Source organism: Cavia porcellus, unplaced genomic scaffold (assembly GCF_034190915.1).
Source record: "Cavia porcellus strain 051 isolate PalLab524CR breed Dunkin Hartley unplaced genomic scaffold, mCavPor4.1 scaffold_16, whole genome shotgun sequence".
NCBI classification, from domain to species: domain Eukaryota; kingdom Metazoa; phylum Chordata; class Mammalia; order Rodentia; family Caviidae; genus Cavia; species Cavia porcellus.
Window position 1 is genome coordinate 44,970,477 of NW_026947499.1, and position 19,001 is coordinate 44,989,477.

The window sequence follows — 19,001 nt, forward strand, 5'->3', positions numbered from 1 at the left end:
CCTGGCACAGGTGCACAGCCTAGGAGGGGAAATGGACATCCTTCTCCTCCTCATGCAGCCTGCCTTCAAATGTGGTCTTTAGGCCTAGCTCCTGGGGTCCACTTCATCCTTGTCAGTGACCAAGAAAAAACCCAGCATATTGGCACTGCCGCCCCAGTTAATGCCTAACTAAGGAATCTCTTGGTGCCAAAATGTTCAAAACAGAAACCTCGTGTTTCCAGGCCCAGGTGTGACCCCCCAATGTCAATCATTTTTGTCTCCAGCTATTAAAGGGGGGGGAGGGGAAACATTAGGTAAAAAGGAAAAAGAAACATTCCACACCCCACCCCCCATACCCCCTCAAGGAAACAATCTCAAGACATGGATCCAGAGAATAATTGAAAGACAGGTGTCAGCCAGGGCAAATGTGTATATATTAGTTAGAAGTGCGCACTTGTGAATGGTCCAGTCCTCTCCATCTGGCTTCAGGTAAGGCTGTCTGAGCTATCCTCTCCTGACTCAGCTTCCATCCTAGCTGTTCTGTGGCTTCCATTCTATTTGAGGGAGATGGGGAGAAGGTGAAGGATTTGGACAGTGGAGTCGTAGCTGAATTTGAGTCTTCTACTGATTATCAGCTTTGTGAACTGTGGCAAGTAAGTCTCCCTCTATGTGAAACAAAGTTTTCTAATTTATAGGGCTGCTATTTTTCATGCATTCAGTTAGTACTGATTAAACATCTACTAGGTACCAGACACTAGGATACAGCAATGAACAAAAGTGTTGGTCTTTCCTTGTATACCTCCTTTTAGTTCCACTGACTAAGTATGCGGTAGGTTACCATCTACCACAGCGTTTTAACAATTATACATCACAGCTGGTGAGTGGGTCATGCAATCATTTCATTTGTGGTCTATAGCTGGAATTTTCTTTCTGTTAAATAGGATGGAATACATTGGCAGGCAGTAATACTGTAAGCATAAGAATTGTTCTATATAATTTTGTAATTCATGTGTGTGTGTGTAACAACTGCACTGGTGTTTCCCATACAGTTTATGTAGTCACAAAAGCCTACAAAATATAGCTCTAGAATACAAGCTCTTGAGCAGAGGTGCTTTTCAGGACTAAGCCTGCCACATCTTGAACACTCAGTTTGGGGCAGCAGCAAATTCCATTTTATAGATGAGTAAACAGAATCTTAGTGAATGAAAAGACCTGCTCAATGTCATACTTAGTGACTGGTGACACAGGGCTTTGAATCCTGGGTGCAGGCTCAGTTCACAGTTAACCACTGTGCTACCCTCTTTTGCTGCTGTGATAAGGGGATGCTCCTAACACCCACTTAGAATTAGTTTATCAACTGTGAGAATGACAAGTCTAGAAACATCAAAATGTGTTGCGAGAGTTAACTACCTATAGAGTGGTTTATCTCTAGCTATTTGTGTACAATATGTGAGTTACACAAAGACACAGACTTGGTTGTGGTGATAGTCCTCTTTGGTACCCAACTCCCTGTTTGGCATATAGTAGCTGCTCAAAAAATGTTTGTTGAATGGATAAACGGTTCTGGGCAATTTGCAAGTTTCCAGGCAGAGAATTAAGAGTGGTTGATAATGGGCCGGAGATTTAGTTCAGCGACGTAAGAGCCTGCCTGGAAAGCATGAGGTCGTGAGTTTGATCCTTGGTACAAAAAAAAAAAAAAAAAAAAAAAAGTTGGTTGTTAAAATCCAAAGCTACCTCTTAGTAAGATTGTGATCTAGAATACTGTCCCATCTTGCTACTTCCTGCTCCAGATAAGAGACTCAGCTCTTCAAAATGTGCCCTGAAACTTGGGAAGAAAGTGTTTGGATATGGGTAGGAGTAAACTATATGGCTATCCAGGGGAAAATCCCACAGGAGCCTGGGCCAGAGTTGTACAATGTACAACTAAAGCATTCCCCCTCTACAGTGTGGAGGGAGTTAGATTATGCCTATCTGTCCCATCCATTTCTGTTCACAGGAATTCAACATCAGACACAAGGAAGAAGCACCAAGGGACCAACCCCACCTTGCCTTTGGATTTGTTGCCCAGGACCAGAACAGCTGTGAGGCACAGAAGGGATGGGGCAGCTGTTCTCTCCACGCTGGTTGCTAATGACAGTGATAGTGACCTCTTGGGTCGTCATAGCTGCATCTAGTGAGTCCTTAGAAACCAGTAAGTGGTGGTGGTGGTGGGACAATGTGAGGCGCCCTCAGCTGAAGCAGTCTTAACCTCTTCCTCTATTTACGCAGTCTTTAAGTTCACTTCTTAGACTCCAATGAACAAGGGACTCACCCGGAGATTTTGCTCAACTGTGAATTCTGGCTCAGTAGGTCTGCAGTGGAACCTGAGATTTCTAACAAGGTCCTAGGGGTTACTGATGCTGTGTTCCTTGGGCCACACATGAAGGCAAGAGGATAGAACAGTTCTAAGGGCTTCCAGAGCACTTTACTGACAGGAGCTAGGGATTGAAGCACTAGAGATTGAAATACACTCGGCAGCTCTCAAACATCTCCCCTTTCATTCCAAAGAGGCTGCCCCAATGGGTTGAGCATTGCTCTTACACCGCTTCCTGCTTCTGCCTTGGACTTGGGCCAGTAAACACTATTGTGGGGGCGTGATTAGAAGTACACACTCTCTGGACCTCTCATCTGCATGTGTGCCCTGACTTTGCTGCTCACCAACTGAGCAAATGACTTAATCCTTTTGAAGTTCAGTTTTTTCCTCTTCAAAGTAAAGATAAATAACCAGGCATTCAGGTGTACACCTGTAATCTCAACACTTTGGGAGACTGAGGCAGGAGGATTGCAAGTTCCAGCACAACTTCGCAACTTAGCAAGACCTTATTTCTAAATAAATAAGAAAGCTGTGGATGTAGCTCAGAGAAAAAGCCATGGGTTCAATCCCCAGTACCACTAAATGCACACACACACACACACACACACACACACACACACACACACATTTAAACAAAGATAAATGAAAACATCTCAAGTGACTATACCTCCACCAAAGTCATCTCCCCTGCCTGGTGAACCCACATCAAGACCCCGCTCAGTGTCACCTCTTTCTAAAGTTCACCTGGCAGGGCCTGGTGTTTGATCCTCCGTAACAAAGATAACAGGAGAGAAAGATCGCTGTTATTCAGTTAGCATGTGTAATATTTCAGGCAATGGAACATGCACAGTTCATTATTTTGTTAAATCATTCCCAGTGGTCCCTTGACAGTGTTTAATATGAACAACAAATGGCCGAGGCTTGGATGTTTGGGGAAGGTAGGGAGATTGGTTTGTGGGGGAGTCAGGTAGGGAATGAGACATAAAGAACACGAGTTCCTTTGCCACAAGAGGGAATCTTCAGATCAGCGTTAGCGCAGTTAACTGTGCTTCCTTCCCTCCTCAGGAAGGTGCTCTGACTGTCACAGCAATGCCACCTGCTTGGAGGACGGGGTCATCACTACGTGTACCTGTCAAGATGGCTTCTCTGGAGATGGAATCCTGTGCACCGATGTGGATGAGTGTGCCATTCCCGGGGCAAGCAACTGCTCAGCCAACAGCAGCTGCGTGAACACGCTGGGCTCCTACACGTGCGCTTGTGCGGATGGCTTCCTGCTGAGGCCGGGGCTGGGCTGCATTGATGTGGATGAGTGCGCAGAACCGGGGCTCAACCACTGCCACGCGCTGGCCACGTGTGTCAACGTGGACGGCAACTACTCATGCGTGTGCCCCCAGGGCTATGTGGGGAGCGGCCTGCAGTGTGAGTGCACCCCAGGGTCCTGCGGGCTGGGGCTGGAGTGCCTGCCTGAGGGCCAGGGAGGGGCGCTCGTGTGCGTAGACCCGTGCCATGCTTACCAAACCCTGGACGAGTACTGGCGTAGTGCAGAATACGGCGCTGGCTTCTCCTGTGACTTGGAACTGCGCGGCTGGTACCGCTTCGTGGGCCAGAGCGGCGTGCGCATGGCCAACACCTGCGTGCCCACCCAGCGCTGCAACACAGCGGCGCCTCTGTGGCTCAATGGCACCCACCCGTCCAACAACGAGGGCATCGTGAGCCGCAAGGCCTGCGCGCACTGGAGCGGCCACTGCTGCAGGTGGGAGACACAGGTTCACGTGAAGGCTTGTCCAGGTGGCTACTACGTCTACAACCTGACAGCACCTCCCGAGTGCCACCTGGCTTACTGCACAGGTGAGCGAGCGACACCTCCCCATCCCCAAGCCTGGAATTGGCCCCTGGGACTGGGGCAGGCTCTGCCCTTCTTGACTCTTTGTGACTGCAGATCCCACCTCCGTGGAGGGGACATGCGAGGAATGCAGTGTAGATGAGGACTGCATATCGGACAATGGCAGATGGCACTGCCGGTGCAAAGAGGACACCAATGTCACCGGTGAGTGAGGCCAGGGAGCAGGGCAGCAGCTGGGGTGAGTCCATATCCAGGGGACCATGTCCAACCCGAGTGCAAAGGGAAGCTTCACTAATACCCATGAAAACAAGCAGCGAGTGCCTGGGACTATATGGGGCTTCCCCAGTTAAGCAGAAGCTCCCAGACTGGGGGCCTCCTTCCAGCCAGCTTTCTTTGTGAGGCCCTCAGAGAGCAATGGGTACATGGTGGCTGTCACCTGGGTGCCAAAGTGACACCTGGAAGCTATGGGGGCCACCTGCAGATCACGCAACCCATCCATCTGGGACCCAAGGCAAAGCATCTGCTCTGAGCCTCAGTTTCTTCATCCATATGACTATCAAAGATGGCTGATATTTTCCTGGCTTGATCATGATTGTTGTCACATCCTAGGGTCGGCTTTACAACTTTGCTTTATCCAGGTAACAGCTGTATTGTGATTTTTATTAACTAATTTTTCTTCAAATTGAGTGAATCTTTCAAGTTAATTTAGAGTGTTAATGGTCACTACCATCAACCATGTTTATCTGCAGCAAGTAATATTCATCTTAGGTAAACCATAAAAACACATGAAAAAAAGTTACTAAATTTCAACAGTGTGTAATCATTTTATTGGGTCTGCCACCAATATTTACATACTTCAATAAAATGATTTTTAAAAATAAATACTAAGGATTAAACATTTAAAATACTCTAATAGTTTAAAAAATTCTAACTGATTGTTGCAGACTGTCTCAAACACTGAGCTCTTTGTTTAAGAGGGAAATTAAGTTAGGTGTGGTGGCATAAATCTAACCAATATGCTCATTCTGGGAGGCTGAGGCAAGATGACCTCAAGTTGATGCCTAGCCTGGGCAACTTAGTGAGATCTTGTTTCTCCCAAAAGAAGGAAATTAACAAGTATACACTTTTAAAGACATTGGCAGCAAGCAATGTATCCTTCATGTACAAAGGAAGAATAGAAAGAAATTATACTTAGCTTTTTCTTTTCTCATTTTTTACTGGGGTACAATGCTGCTCTAGCAAAAGACCCCAAAATCACCCTGCTTTTTATAAAGTGATGCCATTGGATCCATCCAGTGATGTTTGGACCCTAACCTTGGTCCTCTTCACTGTGAGATAGGGACCATGGTCATCCCAAGGTTGCTCCCAGCCAGCTAGGCCTGTCCCTCGAGGTCGTGCTGGGTGCAGGAGTTGTAGACAGAGACATAGACTTAGGCCTCAATTGCTGCCTTCCCTTGCTGTTTCAGATGTCTCCCTCCTGGAGCGCAGGCTAGAGTGTGGGGTCAATGACATGAAGCTGTCCCTGAGCAAGTGTCACCTGCAGAACCTGGGCTTCAAAAAGGTTTTCATGTACCTGCATGACAGCCGCTGCTCCGGCTTCATGGAGCGGGGTGAACGGGACTGGATGTCCGTGGTGACCCCGGCCCGGCATGGTCCCTGTGGGACAGTGTTGACGGTATGTGCCAGCCAGTGTCATACACAGTCAAAGCCCTCCCTGGATAAGCCACAGTTCCACAGCTTACTGGCTGGATGAGTTATTTGGCCTGGCTGTGATACAGTGTCCTCAACTATAAAATGCAAGAGTGTACTGTTGAGAGGATTGAATGAGTCAGTGTGTCCGAAGCAGATAGGACAGTGGCTGGCACAAAGTAAATGACCCAGAAGTGCTAGCTCTGAATACAGAGAGTGGTTTGAGGTTTGATTCCTCATTTTACCAAAGACAAAAGTGAGGCTAAACAGTGTGATTGTTCCCAGCTAGTCAGGGTCAGCACTGGATTAAGAAGCAGGTCCGTCATCTCCTGTGGTCCTGGGAGACTGGGTTTACCCTGTTGGCTGAATGGCACCTTCATTGGCAAAGGCCCTTGCTGATGGAAGCCAGAGGGAAATGTTTGCATGAGTGCAGCCTGTGCCCCTCCCTATCCCTCAGAAAGAAAGGAAAGAAACAAAAGACAGGAAGAAAGAGGGCACAGCTATCTGTCATGGATGGAGTGTGAAATTCCAGGGGGTGATGGCTTCCCATATGGATTTTTAGTATTAGAGAGAGAGCATGCAGTGATGGAAAGAGCCTGGGTGTCTTAGACCTCGGTTTCTGAGTTACAGTCACTCTCTGTCATCTTCCCATCCATAAGGCAGGGACATGGCACCTTCTTCCTAGGCTCACTGAGGGGCTAATGTCTTAGCGAATAAAATTTAGCTGAGGGTCTGGCACTGGACACCTGCTCCCAAATGATCACTGTTATTGCAGTTTTTATCATAGAGACTGGGAGGGCAGTTGTACATAGTCAGAGACAGCTGCTTTGGCTTTAAGGTCCTGCTCAAATTCTCAGGGTCCTTTCTCTACTCCTCATCCCCAATACAGACGAATGAAACCCATGCCACCTACAGCAACACCCTCTACCTGGCAAATGAGATAATCATCCGTGACTTCAACATCAAATTCAACTTCGAGTGCTCTTATCCACTGGACATGAAAGTCAGCCTGCAGACTTCCCTGCGGCCCATAGTCAGGTTCGGCTTACCAGGGCCTCCAGGGCCCCTAGATGACTCCGCCCCACAGCCCTTCACCCCCTGAGGTTCTCAGCTGCTCTGTCAGCTGCTTCCCATGAAGAGCTGTGGTTGGGGGCTGGAAGGCAGCTTGCTTAGTGGGTGAGCCCACCTAGGGAACCTGGAGCCTTGATTCAAATCTGAGTTCTTTCCTGTCCTAACCAGACAGCTTTGGGAAGGTGACTGGCCCCTCAGTGGGTGCCATTAAAAATCTGTAAAATGAGGACAACAGTGTTTTGAAGATGTGAATCAAATATTAGCTTTTCAGATGGGTGGGGGATTGGTATGGAGGGAAGGCAAGGAACTGTCTAGCCTTGCCATGGAGGGACTTTGACAAATTATATTCTATGTTTAAATCTTAGTTTCCCTAGTTTCTGTAATGAAGATGTCTGATTAAAAAGCAGTTATAAATTATGTTTCTTGGAGACACTTGATGGAGCAAGGGAGGTAACTTGTTGGGGGAGGGGGTGTAGAGAATTTCCATCCCTGTGGGTGTTACATCCATGAGGGCTTTTTGTTTTTGTTTTTGTTTTCTAAGAATGCAACATTTGAAAGTCTGACTAGGATGAATCTTAAGATGCTAATGTTGAGAAAAATAATAATTGCAATAATAACTAGCATTTATTGAGAACTTACTGTGTGTCAGATTTGTATTAGGTACTCTACATGGAGCATATTAAAATCTTACAGTACCCTTAGGAGATGTAGAGCTTATTATTACACTGCTACACTGATGGAAGCTCAGAGAAGTTTAGGTAACTTGCCCAAAGTTAGAGAGTCTAGAAAGCGACAGAGCTGGGATTCAAACCTCAGGTGCAGAGTTCCCACTCCACCGTGACCTTAGTGCTGAAGCTCACCCAAGGTTATAAGTTCTCTGGGTCTGCCAGACTCAGGGACAGGTGCTGGGTGCTGATGAGGGTGAATGACTGGCTTGGAAAAAGAAGAGTGCTCATGGCAGGCCACTGGCCAGCCGCTTTGTCAAGCAGTATTCTGGGGCAATGTGGCCATGACTGAAGTAAGAGGGAGCAACACACTTATGAGCAAATCGATCTAAGGTTTGAGCTGGAAATCTCACCCCAATCCAAACAATCTGCCCCATTTCTCCTCTGTAAAGTGAACCTCATTGTGCTGAGTGTCTTTCAGGTACCTTATCGTATGACACCTGTATTGCAGTGCCATTTGAGGGACCACTTAGTGACTTCACAGAAGTGCAGCTATTTTCAGTGTGGCTAAAAGTAACCCATTTATAAAACCTGGTCTTCTAATGTTGGTGGGTAAACCATGATGGGCTTTGGACTTAGGTCTGACTGAGTCGTGGTAGCTTTCCCCTTTAACCTGCCAGAGGTTGATCCCAAAGAAGGAACCTAATTGGTCCCCTCAGAATTTGTTCTATCTTGAAGGCTTATGTAAGGAAGCAAGGGTCACCAAGTGAGGGACTGGACATGTTCCTCTAGATGTGGTCTGTGGGCCCCCAACATCACACCACCAAAAGCTTGTTAGAGGCACGGAACATTGAGCCCCATTCCAAACCTACTCAGTCAAGAACTGCATTTTCGCACAATCCCAAAGCAATAAAAATGCAGGTGATTGCAAGGTACTGTCAGATATCTAGACCAAATCCAGTAGCCACTTGGAGTATTCTCATCTGGGTCTTCTTATCCATCCCTTCTCTCCTGCAGTTCCCTGAATATCAGCGTGGGTGGGACAGGCATGTTCACTGTGCGGATGGCACTGTTCCAGAGCCCCGCCTACACACAGCCGTACCAAGGGTCCTCAGTGACGCTGTCCACTGAGGCCTTTCTCTACGTGGGCACCATGCTGGATGGAGGTGACTTGTCCCGCTTTGTTCTGCTAATGACCAACTGCTATGCCACACCCAGTAGCAATGCCTCAGACCCCATGAAATACTTCATTATCCAGGACAGGTAAGGCCGTAATTCCTTTGGGGGTGCCTCTGGAGGGGACTTGGGGTCTTTGGAATGGAGGAAAAAGCTCATCTCCTTCTTCATTGTCATCTAGCTGCAATTTATCATTCCTTCCTATTTAGAGGCAAAAAGTCACAGAAGAGTTCACAGGCATATAAAGCTGCTTGCTCCTCAGTACATTTTAGTTACTGTGGTATTAAAAATTTCCACTAGATCTTATTATTTTATGTAATATCAAATATGTATAAATTTGCAAGTATATTTTTACATCCAATATATGCAAATATTTGAAATATATATCAATGGATTGAACAGTTTTAAAAGATACTTCAGTTCAATTGATTTCCTATGTAATCTTTACAATATTTTATTGTATGCATGGAAAAACATTCTAGTTGAGGAGGGATGGATGTGCAAGGGCGAAGGGAGTCCATGACTCAGAAGATGTGAGGAACTTTATGGAAGGGCAGAGACAGAAGGGCAGACAGCCTGGCACCTGCTGTGAGGACTAAGGGGTGGGCATGGGCAGCCAGTGACAAGTGGCACCTAGGCATACACAGGCCCCTTCGCTTTTATTAAGAGCCATTCAGTAATTGTGACCCTCAGTGTGTAAAGTACATTTTTACTCAGAAATTGAGCAGATATTGTGGAGGCGAGCTGTGTGCCAGGTTCTGTGGATACTGACAAAACCTCTTTCCTCATATAGTTTATGTTCTGAAAGGGAGATTGGCAATGAAAGGAAAATGAGATGAACAGTATGTTAGTGATAAAGGAACCATGGAAAGACAAAGCAGAAGGAAAAGGAAATTTTCAGTTTTAGTAGAGAAAGCATCCCTGTGAGGTTGTGGCCGGTTCATTCCAGTTTTAGATCTAGAATCTGCCTGAGTTCCTTGAAGGGACATTCTCACCTGTGTGCCAATCTGATGTTCCTACCTCTCTGTTATTTGACATCCCCTTTTATTTGCAATAAAAAAGGAAGTGGAACTCTGGGAACCTTTTACAATTAGCCATGTCTAAACTAAAATTTAATCACATTATCTAGTTCGCTTTGTTGTCTTTTGTATGATCATGCTCCATTTATGGCAGCCAATACCGGTAACATGATCCAGAAAACAAATGCATTTCAGCGAAAAGTGTAAGTGCATTTAAAGAAAGGAAGAAAGTAAATAATAATTCAGATGCTGGGGTACATGGCAAATATTTATCTAGGTGGTATCTAGGTAAAGCAAAAAGAACCAGAACTTGGAAAACATTGACATGACCTTGAGTGAGACATCCCAGAGATCTGGGTACAGTTCTTGGCTCTGCCATTTCTCTGTTCTGAGATGCAAATGAGATAAACAGGATATTACTTTCCTCGGATGTGATACATAATACTCTTTAAGGAGTTTTAAACTTGTTTTCTCTGTGTATAAAAGTACAGCATGCCTGGTGTGGGAAAATTGGAAAGTTTGGAAAAAGAAGCAGAAAGCAACTCAGTGTGTGTGTGTGTGTGTGTGTGTGTGTGTGTGTGTGTGTGAGATTTGAGAGTACAAGGAAGCTGGGTTGAAGACCACCAGCCTAAGAGGCTATCAGAGTCTCACCCCTCCTAGAAGCACCTCTTGTGGTATAAAGAAGAGACAAGAGCGGCTGCAGGGGACACCTGGATGCCCTGTGTGGGTTGAGCCCTTGGGCCACCACGCACTGTGTTGGCTCTTCTGTGTCTTTCGGGAGGAGGACCTGCTTCATCTCAGGGCTTTCATATTGCTAATCAGAATTTGCAGTTTTAGGACGAGATCTGAATTACGGGGACACAGAGCAAAGGATGAGTGCCATCCTGAAAGTTCCTTCCTCGGTTCTTGCCATTGACATTAAGTCTCTCTCTGAAATGAACTTAGAGCAAAGTGTGAAGTAGCAGAGAGGGCACCCAGGCACCAAGTTTGTCCCTCCTGGTGCACACGTGTAAGTGTAGTGCTGTTTTGAGATTTTCTTCGTGTGGCCAGATGCCTTGTGTATGTGTGCAGATAGGTACACACACTTTAGCTTAGTCAATAGCATTCAGTTCTTTGGGATGTTCATTGTTGTAACACACACATTGTAGACAGAACATTCTGGTAGCTAATGATTCTAGAAAGTCATTTCCTGGGAAATCACACAGTGACTGTTAGACGGTTTCAATGCTATGGTAATGACTCTTTTGCTTTAACATTAAATATAGGTAGCACATAGTAGATGCCACAGCCTCTTCTCAGCACTTTGAAAAATTATGTATTTTAATCCTTGTAAATATCTTTTGCTACAATTATTATTTTCCATATACAGATGAGAAAACCAAGGCACAGAGAGATGAAGTGTGTCAAGGTCACATAGATCACATAGTAGCGTGATGTTCTGACCCAGGAAGTCTGACTCCAGAGTCTTTGCTTAGCCAGCTGCATTCTGTGACATAATCTGTTCCTCACCAGATGTCCACGCTCTTCAGACTCAACTATTCAAGTGATGGAAAATGGGGAATCCACGGTGGGCCGATTTTCTGTCCAGATGTTCCGGTTTGCTGGAAACTATGATCTCGTCTACCTGCACTGTGAAGTGTACCTGTGTGACCGTGTGAATGAAAATTGCAAGCCTGTGAGTCCCCACTTCGGCCCCTTTCCTGCAACCAAAGGCCACACACTGAAAAGAAAACAAACATTTCTGCTGTGCTTTCCTTTTTTAGTGCCAGCACATTAGAAACATAAGATGGGGTGAGCGTGGGAAGTCAGGCTCAGGGATTGTGTGCCCAGCTGACAACCTCTCTGGCTTATCTGTAAGCTTATCTTCTAATTGAGGAACCTGTGTGCACCTCAGTGTTTTAGCATTTTAATGCTTCTTGGAAACTGTGTAAGAGTTCATAATACACATATAAGAAAGTTAGAAAACCGGCCCCAAATTCTAAGCAGGGATAGGTGCTCAGAGATTGTAGGTGACTTGTCTGAGATCTTAATAAATGGTAGAGCTGAAACAGAATCTCCTAACTCTTATCTGCCTCAAGCCTCAGCCTGAGACAGGAGGACGAGGAGTACAGCCTGCCCTCTCCCCCAGGATCATTCAGCCTCCCTCCCTCACAGAAGGCTTTCTCTGTCATCCCTCTTTGCAGACCTGCTCTGGGACCAGAGTCCGAAGTGGAGGCTCCATAGACCAATCCCGTGTCCTCAATTTGGGTCCCATCACACGGGAAGGTAAGACAGCCATTCCTTCCTAAACATTCCTGACAAGGAATGCTGTCTGGAGGAAGAGGATGACGGAGCTGGCACCTTACGCCACTTTAGCTGACACTTTATTATGAGCTAAAGAACTGGGAGTAAGTGAATTCTCATTCATTCATTCATCGCACAGAATTTTTTTTTTTTTGTGCCTACTGGGCACCAGACCTGGTGCTAGTGGTTGGAGATCTTGTGACAAGCAGAGGCACATGAAGTTTACAGATCAGTGGGAGAGATGCTATTTAGACAGTCCTACCTAGGCGTGCATAGCTGAATTGCCAAACTGCATCAAAGAAAAGGTGTACAGGCTATGAGCTCTTATGACAAAGGAACCAGATCAGGTCACATTCTGGGGGATAGGGGAGAAATCTGGTTGAGATTTTGAAAGTACAGTGGCATCCACTAAGAGGAGACAGGAAAGGGGAGTGGAGGGAGGGAATCTCAGGCAAATGCTGCAGCAAGAGCAAAGGGCCCATGGAAGGAGGAGCTCAGCCTGCTGGGGGACTGAGTGAAGGCCCACAGGTTGGAAGTGGCATGGGACCGCCTGACCAGGTGAGACTGGACAGTGGGAGCCTGTAGCCCTTGCTAAGGCTTCCAGTGTTTTCCCTAAAAGTAATGGGGAGGCCCTGCTGGTTCCAAAGCAGGGGAGTGGCTTGACCGGATTTGGGTTCCAGCAAGATCTCTCTGCCTGCAAGAAGAATACGCTGAAGGGTGGTACTGTCTCAGGCTTCTTGCCAGCATCATTCCCCCACCTCACCCCTCACAATCCTTCTGTTTCCTCCCGAAGGTGTCCAGGCTGCAGTCTCGAAGGCCACTTCCAGCAGTTTAGGTAAGTTCAGGTCTTTTCTGCACAGGAACTTGCTCCAGAGCGCTGCTGTATCTGGGGTCCCCAGCATACTGTGGGGCTGGCCTCTTGGTGTGAGCTTGAAATAGGTGACTTGTCTGTGGAAGTGCCTGGGCCTGGGGCTGTACCTCTGTGCTCTACGCAAATTGTTTCACATTAGTGCATGGGGCCACGGCATAGAAGAATGCCGAGGTGTGTTTGCACACACGCAGCATCAATGCATGGCTGATATTTGCAGATGCACACATGATGTGCGTGCACACACTTATTACAAACCTGTGCCCTGAGAACATGTACAGAGTTCACAGGTGCCTCTGGGAACTTCCTGAATGTCTGTGGCTCATCTCAAACACATTTTCCAGAACTTGCTCAACAGGTGCCAAATATTTGTTGAGAGTCATTATGTGCCAAAAACCATGCTTAGATTTGGGTGAGCACATCAGGCAAACAAGAAACTCTGATTCTCTGACCCTTGTCTTCTTTAACCAAAAGGCTAAGAACTGGTGACATTTTTATGGCCTGTGATCCTCATGACTACTAAACTTGTGGGACAATCTAGATGAAAACTGTACACAGCCATTGTCTTTCTTGGCTCCTGGTACCTGGATCTAGGAGACTGTTACACCATCCTGGAGTTTGTCCTGAGCTGTTCAGCCCAGGACTAGTGAGCTCAAAACTAGAAATATTCCTTAAGGTACTAGCCCTCTGTGCATATCCCCCAGGGTCTCTAAGGCTGACTGAATAGGTTGGATACTGAACAAGAGTCACCAGGAGGAGGAGGTACCAAGCCAGAGGAGAGACTGCCTTTTTCAAAGGAGGTCACATTTTCCTATTTTTCCACTTGGAGGGAACATCTTTTTCTACTGCTCTTCAGAGAAGATGAAGATGAAGAAAGGCTTTCATTTTCTAGCTGAGGAGCCCAGAGTGGGGAGCCTTTGCTAATTGGTCAGGATATGGGCGACACCTGATGTTAAGTTGCACAAAAGCACGACAGGGCTAGCAGTGGCCCTATAATTGCTTTTCTTCCAGGGTTCCTGAAGATCTGGCTACCTCTGCTTCTCTCGGCCATCTTGACCTTGGCATTTCAGTGACCACCGGTATGAAGCCCTGTGCTTGGTGGCTCCCAGCTCACTTCCTGCTGGCCAGGAGGGGAGGTGCCAGTGAGTGCTCGCCCTCCCATTAGCCTGCTCTTTGTTTTCTCCCCCTTAATCCCTGATTTGGAAAAACCACCTGCTCACTCTCAAGATGGGACTTGCAGCTTGCCTGCACGTGAGCCCCCGTCTCCTTAAAGTGTGCAGAATGATAATTAAAAAAATTACCCTCTGAAGTCATTCATTGAGTCAACAAGTATTTATTGAGCATCTATTAAATATGTACACTGTCTCTGGTGCAAAGGATCACAAGGCAGGAAGAAGCAGCTCCTTGGAGAGCAGATGATCTGTTCAGAAAAAGAAGTTCAAACCAGATTCTGCCTTTGTCCTTGGGAAGATTACATTATGTCTGAGCTTTATTCATCTGTCCATTCATTTATCCACCCATTCATTTATTCAAGTTTGCTGAGTTGCTACATATGCCAGGCAACTACTCTTGATGCAAACCAAACCAAAACAAAACAACACAGTGAACAAATCACACACAGTGCCTGGCTTCCCATGAAGCAGAAATTCTGTCCTTTGTCTAGTACAAATGGAAGGTTTAACAGGTGATGGCTGCTTCTGTATAACAAGGACAATAATGGGGCACTCCAAGGGGATCATTCAGTTTTCCAGACACATTTTTGAGGACTTTATATATGCAGGCCCTGTGCTGGGTGCAGGGAACTACAGGTGGGTAAGATGGACACAGTTCAGCCTTCACAGATCCCCCAAACCTTAGACATGGTAAGAAATAAACCTGGCATGTCAGACACCTGACACCCCACCTCTATCATCAGACGTCTGTCTCCCTACCTGGAAGCAGTGGATCTATTGCCAAGACCGCAGCTGCAGTGGAAAGCAGGCCCACTGTCCTAGGAGCAGGGAGGCTTCACTAGCAGGAGTGGGGGGCCCAAGACACCCACACCCCCCAAAGGTCTCTGCACTTTCTTGCCAAGTGTGTAAAAAGACACTGGTGCCCATGGGAACTCTCTGCCCTGGGCCAGCTGCTTCCTTGGACTCTGGGGGCCTTTCCAGCAGAGTCAAGGCCCATGGGATCCCTGGGAAAAATGTATGTTTGCAAATGAGGGCTACTGGGATAGTGTGTCTTATGATAGGGGACTGCTTATCACATGCAGACTTGCACCAAGTGTTCATACCTGCTGCCTTTACAGAGGACCACACACTCATGCCAGTCTGTGGGCAGCTGGGCCTCACTGCCTACGTGCAGGCTGTACTTTAACTTGGGTACAGAAGAAAACCAGGGAAAAATAAGGGCAAAGAAAAATAAAAACAAGGTCTAGAAATAAGAGTTGAGGGCAAAGATAACTCATCAGAATTCATTTTTGTCCCTTTGTTCCTGGTGCTTTCCTCTCCTTTCTGATTTCTATCACTTGGTTATTTGGCTCAAATATCCAACAAATATTTGGAGCATAAATTCAAAGCCAGGCACTTTATAGGGACCAGGGATCAACACAGAATGCTTACTGGTAAGGGACTGATATATGAAAGGGCATACATTTAAACAATAACTACGTGAAATGTGATAGATAGTGGCAGGAGGAGGAAAAGAATAAAGGCGGTTATAACAGAAGGGTACTATTTTTTATAGTATGAGCAGATAAGATCTCTCTGATAAGATGAGGCTGATCTGGGGATATCTAGAAGACAGTGAGAAAAGCAAGTGTAAAACCCCCAAGGGAGGGTTCTGTGTCTTCCCACGCAAAATGCTAATGAATCCTTGGACAGTCATATGTCTGGGGCATTACTCACTGGAGAGAGTGTGGAGCATGTGTATGTGCAAATACTTTCATTTATTCAAAAGTACTTTCGTGGTGCTGGTGAGAGCTGTGCTGATGGGAGGAACTCTGTCCAAAAAGATCTTACAGCTTCAGAGGGAGATAGAAAAGTGAATGCGATGGGATGGGTCCCCAGAGGCTTAGAGCAGAGGACAGGAGCAGCTGCCACACTATGGATTTAGGAAAGGCTCCCTGGAGGGAGTGTTAAGTAGGAAAAGGCTGGGGGTATTCAGTGGCTAGAGCAGAGGGAAACAAAAACGTTTGTGGAAGATCAGAGAACCACATGATGTCTGGAGCAAAGGAAGGGCAGTGGAGAAGTTGTGAGGTAGGAACTGGCATCAGGATCAGATTCCAGGGAGCATGGAGTGCTGAGAATGGAGGGTAATGCAGAGATAGCACTGTGGCATCTGCCTGCAGGGGAGACTGCAGAAAAAACAAGAAGACGAGGGCAGAGAAACACATTAAATGGCTGTGAAAGTCAGAGATGGTGGCCTGACTGCGGATGGCAAAGTACAGACAGAGAGGGAAAAATAAAGAAACATTTGAAATGTGGAAAGACAAGATTTGGTGCATGCTGGAACTGAGGGAAAGGGAGAGGCAGATTCCCGGTGTAGGTACTGGGTGAGCAGTGCTGCTTGTGATTACAGTGGCTGATGGGTAGAGTGAGAAGGGGATGCCCAGGGATTTGTCGAGTTTGAGGGTTCTTGAGCATCTCACTTCAAGCAGAGAGGCCAAGCAGGTGATATGGTGGATGGACCTGAAGTTCAGGAGAGGAGGCCAAGCTGGGGGAGCAGCTGGGAACACACCAGCCTGGGGGATGAAGCAATCACAGAGCTTGACACCTCCCAGGGAGAGTATAAGGATGGACAAGAAAAGCTTGATGTACCTACTAGCATGTTTAGGGACAGCTGGAGAAAGAGCATCTATCCCATGGTGACAGCAGGAATATCTGGGTAGGTATGAACAGTTTTTCAAAGGACAAAAGTCAGGGTGTCCAGAAGAAGCAGCAAACAAACCCAATGACAAGGAATAGGAAAAAATGACCATTGAACTCACCTATGAAGTGATAGCAAGAGGGAAGTTTTAGCTACAGGGTTTATATCAGAATGGAGGAGTCAAAAGAGGGGGAATGAACTGAATGAGAATACAGGAAGATGCTTTGGCCAACATCTCCCCATCATTCCTCCCCTCAAACACCCCAGGCCCTGGTAGTGACCATTCTACTCTGCTTCTATAAGATCCATATTTTTGAACTCCACATACCAATGAGATCATGTAGTATTTTGTCTTGTCTTTTTTTTTTTTTTTGGTATCGGAGATCAAACACATGACCTCGCACTCGCCAGGCAGGCACTTATGCCACTGAGCTAAACCCCTGGTCACAGTATTTGTCTTTTTGTGCCTCATTTAGTTCATTCATTTTCTCAAATGACAGAATTTCTGTTTTGGGGGGGGCGGAGCAAAGATGGTGGATAGATAACAGCTGGCTACAGAGGCTCCCTGAGATAGTCAACTTAGAATTCAACATAATACAGTACAGCATGGTGAGCCCCAAAGAGAGGGAGATGAATACTCTCATCCCAAGAAAAAAATAAGGTGAGAAGAACCAATCTAACATATAGTCCTGGTGCTATTATTGGAACAGCTAGAGAATCAGTGCTCCCACCACAGTAGGAGACTTGCTGAGCTGTCTGAGGTCCTGCTGCTTTGACTCACTGGAGGTGCAGTCACACTGAGGTCGGGGGTCAGTCAGCTGAACAGAGAGCTGAGCTGGTGGGGAGCCTGTGTTGACCTGTGGTGAGTGACAGGAGTGGAGCCATTCCACAGAAAGGGGGGCTCCAGTGGATGACATTCTGGGACTGGGCAGGATTGGCAAGTACAAGGGGAAGCAGTGACTTCAGTCAGTTTTTCCCTTCCCAAATGGGATTGGTGGAGAGAGCTAGGCCTGGGTCACACAAACTGGCTGAGAACCAATAGGTTATCCGAAATCAAGTCCCTATGGCACACTAGAGGTGCACACTAATGCAGGGAAGCCTCAGAAGTTTGACTAACCCAGAGGGGAGGTGGCACATAGTAATACAGTGCAGGTCTCAGCAGCTTGACTGATCCGGAGGGGAGGGGCCGGCATATGCTGCCCCTGTCTGCAACTCATTAGCACACTGCAGTGGGAAGGGTCATCTAGCCAGTGTGCTTCAGAAGAATTGTAACCAAGAAAGAAAGAAACTGGGGACTCCTGGAAGAAACAAAAAAGATGTTTTGAAAGAGGAAGCAACAACAAAAAGTCTCCAGGTCCCAACCCTGAGAACATTGACCCAGGACAGATAAATACAAAGGAGAGTGGGAACAGCAAACAAGCAATATCAGACACGGCACCAGTGGACATAAAGAGATATATTTGGGACCTCATAGATGAGTTGAAAAGTGAAATATTTAGCCAGGTAAAACAAGATATAAGAAGATTAATAAAAGAGATGCTAAGCACCCCTCAAGCAGACACAGATGGAAGAAGGGAGGAACTCAAACAAAGGAGAGAACCATTTGATGAAAAATATAAACAAAATATAGAATACATGAAGCAGATCCAAAGAGATTACCAGGAAATTAAAAACTCTATGGAAAGGTGGCAAATCTGCTTGAAAGAAACTAAGGATAGATTACCCAAACTGGAGGACACTTTTGCAATGTGGGATTATGAAAGGAAACACTTTTTAAAAATAACAAGGAAATAAGCAATAACAATACAAAGGCTAGAAGATGACAAGAGGATCTACAACTTGAGAATAAAGAATGTGAATGAAGAAGCAGGGGTGCAAACAAAGGAACTACAAAGGTTATTCACAGAAATAATTAAGGAAAACTTCCCAAACATAGGAAAAGGAAATGATAGATGTATGTGGCATACAGAACTCCAGCCACCTACAACAAAAACAGAGCCACACCCAGGCATATAACACTCAAGAGCCCAGAAACAGAATGAAGAAGACAACTGATGGCAAAAAAGAGCATAACAGAAATGAGGCAGAGAAGGCTGGTTATAATCTCTAATATAGATGGCCTTGATTCACTAAATTAAAAAAAAAAAAGAACCACATGTGGAGTAGATCAGGAGGCAGGGTCCACCGAGACACTATTTATAGGAAA

At 46.3% G+C, this 19,001-nt stretch overlaps 1 protein-coding gene across 4 annotated transcripts; it reads left to right on the forward strand.

The window, feature by feature from the left end:
* The first annotated feature begins 292 nt into the window (after nucleotides 1-292).
* Nucleotides 293-14,259, forward strand: Umod (uromodulin). 4 transcript variants are annotated; one of them, XM_023560883.2, is made up of 11 exons: nucleotides 293-468; nucleotides 1,976-2,170; nucleotides 3,398-4,180; nucleotides 4,272-4,379; nucleotides 5,642-5,850; nucleotides 6,754-6,902; nucleotides 8,618-8,863; nucleotides 11,308-11,470; nucleotides 11,979-12,060; nucleotides 12,872-12,913; nucleotides 13,958-14,259. In XM_023560883.2, the coding sequence occupies exons 2-11, from the start codon at nucleotides 2,077-2,079 to the stop codon at nucleotides 14,017-14,019; spliced, it is 1,938 nt and encodes a 645-aa protein (XP_023416651.2). In that variant the 5' UTR covers nucleotides 293-468; nucleotides 1,976-2,076; the 3' UTR covers nucleotides 14,020-14,259. The 4 variants fall into 4 exon arrangements, with proteins under 4 accessions (XP_023416651.2, XP_012997657.3, XP_063082653.1 ...); XM_013142203.3 differs by having other exon boundaries at nucleotides 294-468; nucleotides 1,976-2,152; XM_063226583.1 differs by having other exon boundaries at nucleotides 441-632.
* Nucleotides 14,260-19,001: the final 4,742 nt, after the last annotated feature.